Source organism: Malurus melanocephalus, unplaced genomic scaffold (genome assembly GCF_030028575.1).
Source record: "Malurus melanocephalus ecotype Western Australia unplaced genomic scaffold, MMel_1.1 scaffold_452, whole genome shotgun sequence".
NCBI lineage: Eukaryota > Metazoa > Chordata > Aves > Passeriformes > Maluridae > Malurus > Malurus melanocephalus.
Window position 1 is genome coordinate 560810 of NW_026623684.1, and position 10097 is coordinate 570906.

At 43.7% G+C, this 10097-nt stretch overlaps 2 protein-coding genes across 2 annotated transcripts in view; one reads left to right on the forward strand and one right to left on the reverse strand.

Moving 5' to 3' along the window:
• FANCD2 (FA complementation group D2) overlaps positions 1 to 6573 on the reverse strand; it is a 35257-nt gene extending 28684 nt beyond the window's left edge. The window contains exons 1-9 of the mRNA XM_057380403.1: positions 6503 to 6573; positions 5257 to 5346; positions 4987 to 5121; positions 4308 to 4375; positions 3450 to 3553; positions 2873 to 2936; positions 2062 to 2114; positions 1354 to 1432; positions 563 to 687 (exon numbers count right to left, since the gene is read on the reverse strand). Of these exons, the coding sequence (XP_057236386.1) occupies positions 563 to 687; positions 1354 to 1432; positions 2062 to 2114; positions 2873 to 2936; positions 3450 to 3553; positions 4308 to 4375; positions 4987 to 5121; positions 5257 to 5323 (695 nt within the window). The 5' untranslated portion in view covers positions 5324 to 5346; positions 6503 to 6573. The remainder of the gene's footprint in view (positions 1 to 562; positions 688 to 1353; positions 1433 to 2061; positions 2115 to 2872; positions 2937 to 3449; positions 3554 to 4307; positions 4376 to 4986; positions 5122 to 5256; positions 5347 to 6502) is intronic.
• A 219-nt stretch (positions 6574 to 6792) lies between these two features.
• On the forward strand, positions 6793 to 9820 carry LOC130581977 (ER membrane protein complex subunit 3-like). The gene is made up of 6 exons (XM_057380409.1): positions 6793 to 7031; positions 7109 to 7166; positions 7918 to 8011; positions 8670 to 8774; positions 9451 to 9532; positions 9684 to 9820. The coding sequence occupies exons 1-6, from the start codon at positions 6877 to 6879 to the stop codon at positions 9817 to 9819; spliced, it is 630 nt and encodes a 209-aa protein (XP_057236392.1). The 5' UTR covers positions 6793 to 6876; the 3' UTR covers position 9820.
• The last annotated feature ends 277 nt before the right edge of the window (positions 9821 to 10097 follow it).

Consider the following 10097-nt stretch of genomic DNA (forward strand, 5'->3'; position numbering starts at 1 on the left):
TGGAAAACTCGTTCCCTAAATTATTACTTCCCATGTAAGAACTGCACATGTCTTTAACAGCCTCATGGACTTTCCCAAAATTCATCTAATCATTCTTGGCTGACATCTCAGTTTCTTATAAACTTTCCCTAGCAAGAAGTTCTACTTAAACTGTATTAGTTGAAAAACACATCACAAAACATTAGGTTCCTGGTAAYTCTATTTATGCTCTCTAATTCATTACAACGGAAGAAGTGAGTACTTAACCAGATTCTACCTGTGCTGCATCCAGATAATCAAGAGTTTAATAATTGTTTAGATAAAAGCAGTTTTGGAGCATTGTCTAAATGCAATGTGTTTGGCTGGATTGCCTGTGYTCTCTTTAAGAGCGTAACAGCCTCAATAGAATGTCCCAAGGCAGTGCTAGGTATCCCCAAATGTTGTAGTTAACAGGAACTGTTAACTGCTGTCCTAACACTTCAACCCCAGAGCAACCTGCATTAATGCAACTTGTCCTTTGCTGCTAAGTGCAAGGAGGAAAATAACAAAACAAAACAAGCCCTCCCAACCAAATCATCTGTACCTGAGCTCTCTGGCAACCTCACTTTGCTGGGAATCCTCCAGGATCTCAGGTAAACTGGTGATAATATCATGCTGGATTGGTACTGGAGAGACACTAACCATCTGCATTAACTTCTTGACCAGATCCTGCAAAGAAGAGCACTGGTGAAATGCAAAAGTCTCATCTTGAGCAAGCATAACATCAACAAAACAACAATATTATGCATCTCAGGTCTGCCTGGATTTACGTCAACTGTCCCGCTGAAGTAATGAAGTACAGCATAGACTTTTGTGGAACAATGGTATTTTACAGGTGGGATATAATGATCTTGGCAAGCAAAGGAAACTGGGAAACAAAAAGCTTCCCCGTGCTTAGTACTCCAGCAGAGAGTAACCACAGAGACCAACTAACTTAGGGAAAGAAGGAAAAGAATCACCAGAGCAGGAACAGAAAATTTATCATCACCACATGCTTGCAAATATCCAGGAATTTGTTAAAATTAAAAAAGAGGGGATTGTAACTTCCTGTCACCAACAGCTTTAAAACGAGGTTAACCATGTAAATACACATGCACAGATATAAATTTATGTAAAAGAAGACTTAGAGCAAGAAAAGAAGAAAAACAGTAAAAGAAATTCAGAGGTCACTCAAGGCCGTCATAACAAAACAGAAAAAAATTAAATCTCTCCTTCAGCATGTGAATACAAAACCATCAACTCTCATTAGCACAATAATTCATCTCATCCCACCTGAGAGGCATTCCAGAAGTTGTTTGGCAAAAGCATCCGTGTGATTGTACCTCTGGTACCCACCTGGCTGTCAAGGAGCTTGTCAAGCCACTTGAACTGATTGACGATGAGCCGGGGGAAATTTGTTCCAAAGGTGCCCACACTGAAACAGCAGAAAATGACACACAGCTGAGTCAGACTTACAGACTCAAAAGCTTTGTTGCTGGTGAGCAAGACCAACTAACCCCATTCTTAACTGGTCATTAATACATAGAAAAAACTTCAGTCTTCTTAGTTTGATAGGAGACAAGTGTAACAACATCAATTTTTCAGAATTCCCAAAGGATTCACAGCACAATTAACATCTTATCATTTTTACATTTAAGATCCTTTAGAATTTTTGGGTGAAAACAGTTCAGACCTTGTGAGTGTCTATGTTAAGCTTTCCTCAAACAAGATTATGATTTCAGTCTGAGACACTCCATAGTCCCTCTGCTGAAATAATTCCTAAGCTTGTGTCAGTAGCTGCAAAAAGCACAATCAATCTAAGCACAACGTTTGTATTTCAGCCTCCAGAAACCTATCTTCTACTTTATGCACCCACAAATTTAAGGCCATGGTACCTCACAGATAATTTTACACAGGTGCGAAGGAAAAAACCCACAGGTGTGAAGGAAAAATCAGTGCAAATTGCCATTCAGGTAAATTTGAAGTAACAGTTAAAGTCAAACAGCTGATGATTGTCCAAAAGAAATTTCATTTCAAGGCAGAGAAAAGCCAGTTTATACTCACATGTCAAAAAAGAATTCAGGAATCTTTTCCAATAACAGCGTTATGACAGCAGGCTAAAAGAAAGGCAAAAAGACAGTGTTAGGGTGATTTACTGGTTGTGCTGTGGTATTGCCCCCAAAACTGACCCTTCACAAAAGATGAAATATACACAGTGAATAAAATACTCAAAAGGATCAATAAAAGTATTTCCTGTATAAGAAACCTCTTGTCTAATGCCAGAAAGAAGGCACACAGCCTGAGAAGTGAAAACCACCAGTGGAGAGGTGCCAGAATCGGTGCATTTAGGCAGGATGTACAATTCCTCTGGGCCAACAAACCTCTTTCTCATACCCAGCTGAGTTGTTTTTCACCACACAGAAAATAAAGCATCAACTTTAGATAAGTTTAAAAACAGTGCTCAGCTCTACCACTTAAAAAAAAAAAAAAACACATTCTCCTCAGTGGAAGTGGTTATATCTCATCAGAATTTCCCATGATTGATCCAAACCATCACCTCTCATTCTGCCCCTGTTCACCTTTAAGAGGAGTCTGGCTCTGTGTTCCCCACACCTTGCAACCAGATTTTTGAAGACCACAGAATTTCTCCTAATCTTCTCTTAAAACTGAACAAACCCAGTTCCCTCTGCCTCTGCTTGTCTGCCACGTGCCTCAGACTGAGCATCTTTGTGTCCCTACAGAAACAACAAACTGGATATTATTCCAGAAGGAGCCTCACCTGCCTCAAAACCAGTTCTATTAATCCCTTACTTACATAAGCAAAACATTCCCCACAATCAAAACCACTGTAAAGAACAAGCTAAAGTGCCCATACCTGTAAGATCTTAATCCCAAGAAGCAGTTTAATGAGGCTTTCGCAATATGAGTGCACCAGATTCCTGCAAGGTGAAAGATTCCACCACAGTTTTGTCAAAAACATGTTAGGAGAACAGGCTGTAGCTCTCTCCATGACTATTTTTTTTAAAAACTACACACAATAACTTAAGGAAACACATGGTAATCATAGACACACACAAAAGAGATTTAAAATCACACTTCAGCTCTGAACCACCTCACTCTCTACAACACTAGAAATGTGAAAGTCTGTGGTTAAGCTGTATCTCCTAGAAAAAAAGTCTCAAAAAGGAATTGACATTCGCCAGCCCTGTGAATTTTTTTCACAATATTTGGTTCTTGCATAAAAGGCCATGGAGTCCARTGTGTGCCATGGGCAGACAAAAAAWTCTATGACTTAACATTCTARACTCACAGCTATTAAACAGCAATGTACTACACCAGCCATCCTGCCTTGTGGTGCAGCACTGGAGCCTTTCCCTCCACTCTGGTCAGCGTTACAGGACATTACTAGAGACTGGCTGACTGAAGGGGAAGGCAAAATAGATTTTCTGTACCTTGACCCTTCAGTCCGTACAGGAGTGCACGGCAAGAGACAGTTCTTGAACTGGTTCCTATCCTTGATGTGAGATTCCAGGCCACTGATGAACTGCTTCACAACCTGCAAAGCAGAGAGAAGTTATCAGCCCTGAAGGAGCACCCCAGTCTACTGCTATCCTTCAGGATGCATTCTGCAAGCAGATGATAGGAACCAGGAAAAGCTAACCAAGGAACTGCAGACAGAAACTGTTATGGAAGGAATGCTGGATAATACATGAATGCTAGTCTAGACCATTTCCAAAAGCAAACACTGATTGTTCTACTATAAAGCAAATGTCTCACATTTTGCTTTGATTTAAAAAGGCTTTAAAGAGGCTTTGCTTCTCTTCCTCTTCAGCTGAGCCAGCAACATTTAATGTGACAAGAGTGGCACCCAAAAAACATTTCTATTCAAATCACTTGCCTCAGGACTTTCACCCTGGACTTGCTGATTGGAGAGCAGCAATTAGTCATTAGCTGATTGGAGAGGAACACCACATCAGGGCAATTTAAATGCTGATAGCTCCCACCCAACACAAAACCAAAACCAGCTTCCACCAGAAACCCTGAAAGTGATTTTTCTCCTGAAAGAGTCTTTGTCTGTTGAATAATATTGGCAATGAAAATTACTTTGATAGGGCATTGTCAGAAGAACAGTGAGACCAAAAGGCTAGAACAGCAACACTGAGAGAATCGGAAAATTCTGAACACATTAGTACAAGGCAAGTTACTAAGTGGCACATTTTGTATGGGACTAGCAGGGATGGGCAGCTGCATTTTCATCTCTTGCTACTTAGCAAACAGCTTTAAATGTGGCTCCTGCCAAAGTTACTTACACCTGGGTAAGTAGGGTGCTTCTCCAGGGCCAGGCAGAGCTTCTTCTGGAAAGCCATTTGATCAACAGCTAAGGAGAAAGTTTAAAAAGAAAACAAAGAACCACACATGTTCTATCCACACAACATCACAACAGCTACACCAAGTAAAAGCTCTCAAGCCCATCCACCAATATTTCTGCATTTGCTCGATTGAGAACTCCAGTTAGCAAAAGTCTGAGAGGAATCAGCACTTGTGCTTTTTCTCAGTCAGGGCTGAGAGCAGCTGATAGCATTGAAAAGGCTGAACATAGGAGGTCTTGAAGGCCTTGTCTGAGCTGAAAGGCAACAATGACATGGCTTTTTCCTGTTTCAGAGTTCCTGCCTCCATAATTCGATACTGTAATCACAGGTGCCATCTAATATTTTTCCATATACCTCCAATAATCTTTCAGAAGTCTTGAGACTTAGCAGATATACACACAAAGAGCTGGTATGAGTTTAGGTGATGTACTAAATTCAGCAGGAACAAAAGGTATATGACAAATAAGAGGCCAGATAAAGGTTTGTTTGAATTTTGGAACAAGCTGACTGAAGCATTTTTGTCCTGCCAGTGAAACATATCTTCACTTTGTACCAGCCATCTTTGCAGGTTTTGCAGGTTTTCAGCTAAATGCAGAAAGAGCAAGTGTTCAACTCCTACCTATTTCATTCTGTCCCTCCCCAGCTTTCAGCACAATTCCTGCTGTCCTAAGGAGCTCTTCAAAGACTCCCTCATTCTCCAATCCACAGAGGGCAGAGGCATTTTCCTTATCAGAAAGCCGTGACTTCTTAATTTCTGAGAAAACAAGACATGCTCCATCAAATATATAAAAAAATCAAGTCATTAGCAATCAGCATTATCAAAACCCCTTGGAGCTGTTGCCTCTATCAATGATTCTCCACCCCAGTAAGATGATACCCAAGCACCTACTTGGCAAATCTGCCTTGCAGCTCTCTCCAGAATCATCAACTTTTGACAATTTCCTTTTTGAAACCATGGTAACAAAACCTTTGTTGTTGCCTATAAAAATGCAAGAAAAAGACAAGTGTTTTATTAATCTCTTTAAGCAAATCTAGAAGGTATTAGTAAATAGCAAAAGGGAATACAACAGAAATTGAGAGTGCTCAAAGAAAGACAGATTGCCTGGGTAACCAATATCACACCACATTTTTCTGCTGTGCACGATGAAATTTTAGAGCTTGTCATTTTCAACTAGCACAATACATCACTTTTGCTAAAATTTAGTTCCTCATAAAACAAGGCTTGGCCTTTCATTCAGACCCAGGCAAGATGAAGTGAACAACTACAAGGGCTCAGACTGCACCCACTGATCTAAGCTCAAGACCTTCTCCACATGCTTGGACAAAGGATTCACAGATGAGTGCTCATAAACCCAACCACACTAACTGACCCTGTTCATGTCCCTAACCAGGTATCGTGGCAAATGATCTCTCTCAGCACAAATCTACATCTAACCCATCCTCTTTTGGGGGCTGGTGATGATTAAAAAGAAAAAAAATAAATCTTTACTCACCTTTAAAACTTACAGGTTATTAAAAAAATATGTATGAATACCTCACACTAAATGCCAACTGTTTGGCAAAGGCTAGTAAAATGAGTTCTTAAAATATCAGTATGGAAATAGAATAATTAAAAATCAAAAGTGCAATAAGCCTTTCACAGCTGTTTTAGATATATAAACATCTCAAAGACAGGTGCCAAGAGGATGGTGCCAGACTCCCTTCAGTGGTGCGCAAAGATAAGGAGCAATGGCCAAAACTAAACCCACCAGAAGTTTCACCTCAATTTGACAAAAAAATTCTTTAGGTTGTGGATGGCAGAGCACTGGAACAGCTGCCCAGGRATRTYGTGGAGTCTCCCTCTCTGCAGACATTCCAAATCCACCTGGACCCKKTCCTGCGTCACCTGCTCTRGGTGACCCTTTTTTGGCAGAGRGGTTGAACTGGATCATCTCGGTGGTTCCTTCCAACCCTAACAAAGCTGTGATTCTGTTCTGGCTCCGAGGCACAGCCTGACAGCCCAGACAGGCGTGCTGTGCCACCACCGGAGAGCCCTTCTCTCATCGTGCCTACAGCCAAAGGCGTCCGCTTCACCTTCCCTCAGCTCAGCACACCTGCACCGGAGCCCACCTGCACCGGAGCTGAGCCGAGCCCACCTCTTGTTCTCTCCCGTCCCCTCCGGGCAGGGCACAGCAGGCCAGGATAGGACAGGGCAAGACAGGACGCCCAGCTGTCCCCTCACGCCTCTCCCACCCCGCTGTCCCCTCATCGTCCCGCTGTCCCCTCACGCCTCTCCGGTCCCGCTGTCCCCTCACCGTCCCGCTGTCCCCTCACCGTCCCGCTGTCCCCTCACCGTCCCGCTGTCCCCTCACGCCTCTCCCGCCGCTCGCGCTCAAGTTTCCCGCCAGCGGCGCGCGCTGACGTCATTCCGCTAGCGGCGGAAGGGCGGTCCCGGAAGCGGAAGCGGAAGCGGGGCGTGCGGCGGCGGCCCGGTGTCGGCCGGAGCCGGGCCCGAGGCGGCACCGCCGCGATGAGCGAGCCCGAGCTGCTGCTGGACTCCAACATCCGGCTATGGGTGGTGCTGCCCATCGTCTTCATCACCTTCTTCGTGGGCATGATCCGGCACTACGTGTCCATCCTGCTGCAGAGCGACAAGCGCCTCACGCAGGAGCAGGTGTCCGACAGGTCAGGGCCCGCCTCGCCCCCGCCCGCCCCCCGCTTCCCCCGGTCCGGCCCGCTAACGCCACGTGTTTCTCTTCCAGCCAAGTCCTGATCCGGAGCAGAGTCCTTCGGGAAAATGGAAAATACATTCCAAAGCAGGTAGGGAGCTGCGCTGTGGGGCTTTACAAAGAGGATGACTGTGAAAGGAGCACAAAGCGCGGGGCTGTGCGGGCAGGAGGAACAGCGCCCACAAGGGCCCGCGGGCTGGGACACTGCCGGGTCTGCCCTGGGCGAGGGCACTGTCCAGGAGGGCAGATTCTTAGGAATCCTGAACACGGGACCGATGTATGTCTTTTCTCTGACATTAATGTTAGCTTGGTGTTTTAACTGCATGCTGACATGAGGTGTGCCTCCAATATCTGTGTATTTAATATCTACCAGCAAGCATGCAGGGATGTAATACAAGCTTGGGATAACGAGGTGGTCGTACAATGTCAGCTGAAATGTTTACTAAACTACAAATCCATCGCTTATGTTGGCTCTGTTGGTACCAAATGTGTATTTTTTAAGTCCAGAGGTCAGCTGGGAGAGTGAAAATGTCCCATGTATCAATATTGGTGCTCAACCAGCACAAAGAATTGACACAAAGCACTAAAAGCTCTTTTATTTTTTTTATGGGCTTTTCTTCAGAGATTTATTATAATTATTTTAAGAATTTCAAAAAGCCAGAGGTCTGGTACTTTGGATGCAGAGGAATGTGGGGAGCTTTAAGATACATGGGCAGTGAGGTGTCAGTCCAAAAAAGGTGTGTTGCAAAAGAACTCATAAAATGTCTGAATGTCTGAGCAAGAACTAATGCTTCTGTCCTTTTACTTCTTATGGTGTTGGCATTGCCTTTTTCTGTTTTCAGTCTTTCCTGTCCCGGAAATATTTTTTTAATAACCCCGAGGATGGATTTTTTAAGAAAACAAAAAGAAAGGTAGTGCCTCCTTCACCAATGACAGGTATGTTCAGGTACCATAACTGCAGCTATAGCCATAACTGCAGGTAGAAAAAGCTGTCACTGTCTGCCGAGAGTGGAAATGAATCAGCTTTGCAGGGAGTTGAGAGAGTGTGAGGAAGGGGGTGGGACTCTTCAGCTTGTATTGGGCACAGGGGGAGTGAGATACCCCTCTTGAGTAACAAGACATTGGGTCACTCCATGTTGCTCAACTTCAGCCTTGAGCTGCTTGCAGCATCTCATGAGACCTGACCTCCTCAGGGTAGCCAGGAGTGGGCAGTCCTGCTCTCAACTCATCTCCTTTTGCCAGTGTTTTGCTCCAGCTCCTGCAGGATCCTCTCCAATTTAATTTAACTAATGTACATAACAAAATAGTAATTTGTTCTCCTTCTACTCAGATCAGCTCATAGAGGGGTCAGGCAAGTTCAGAGATATGGAGCAAAGGATGGGGTCAGGCAGCACAAAACACAACACCCCTGTGGCAGCAGCCACCACCACTCTGGCTGCTTGTCTCATTTTGCAAAGTATTGTCAGCAATGGAAAATCATAGATACTGGGATAGGACTGTTGTCTCATGCAGTTTCTTAATTAGCTGATGTGTAATGACTTGTTGCCCTTTATTGTGATATGCTGCTGCTTCACATCCAATCTATGGTTTGCAGATCCTACCATGTTGACAGATATGATGAAAGGGAATGTAACCAATGTTCTGCCTATGATCCTCATTGGTGGTTGGATCAACATGACATTTTCAGGATTTGTCACAAGTAAGTGTCTGGACACGAGTCTGGCTGTGTTTGTGAAGATGACCTTCAGGGTCTGGGCTGCATCAGAGATTTGCTCCTCAACCTGACAGCAGTCAGTTAGAAGTAACATAAATTTGGGTTGTGGCACTGCTGCTCTTCACTCCATGAGCTGCATAGATTTGCTTCTCCCATTGCATGGGGGGAAATTGTTTCCAGAGTATTGAACATGGTCTCAGAGAAAATAGCTCATCAGGAACAACTGTAGTGACAAAACCAGTATTTTAATAAAACTTCAGGTTGATACAGTGGATTTTCCTCTGCACCTGTCCAGGGAGTTGGTTACTGTGTAATTTGGAGTGTACACATAAAAATATACTTAAATTCATAGTTATGGGTTTTTTTTTTCTAGACTCTTTATGTGATAACTACCTCTTCAACAGGAACCATTTTCCTCCACGGTCACTTAAGTAATACCTGTGGGGGTTAGATCATCTGACAAAGTTTCAGAAAGTCTTTTCATATTAAAATTAATACAGAACTGCAGCTTTTTCCAAAATTTAAGTTAACTGGTTGTTGTACACATTGCACTCAGACTACATTAGATGTAATAAAAGATCTACCTGCTCACTTTGCCATGTGCTTTACAGTCATGCAGTGTCACTGTGTGAAACTGGGCTTTTTTTTCTTTATCCTGCAGCAAAGGTCCCATTTCCTCTGACGCTGCGTTTTAAGCCTATGTTGCAGCAGGGAATTGAGCTGCTCACTTTAGATGCATCCTGGTAAGCCCCTGTTCTCAGCAAGCAAGGTTCAATTCCCACTTGGAAAATGTTGAATGTGTTAATAACCCCTGGATGATCTCTGTGTGCTGCTGGAATGAGGTCATGAGCCAGCTTTGAACTGACAGCAGCTGTGCTTGTTCTGATTTGTCAGGGTGAGCTCTGCTTCATGGTACTTCTTGAATGTGTTTGGACTCAGAAGCATTTATACTCTCATCCTGGGCCAAGATAACGGTAAGCCACTTGTCATTTCTGGGAACTGGCKTCTCYTTCCATGGGATGTCTTCTGAGGGAWGCTGGGGRRAAGATTTCTACATTTCCAWCCCAAAATCTCTTGARTGCCTCTCTCATTTCTGTGAGGTTACTTATTCTCCATAGGCCAGGCTTGACATCACCTGCAGCAAGTACCCAAATCTTTTGCACCAGCCACTGGCTCATAAACTTCCATGGCTGTTTGTCCATGCTTTCTTTCCCATCAAATCAGTGTGCCGAAGTTTTGTGCTAGGAACTGTTTTATTTCTAGCAAGTATTGGTTTTAAGGCAAACTGCAAAGATTTCTTAATGTTAG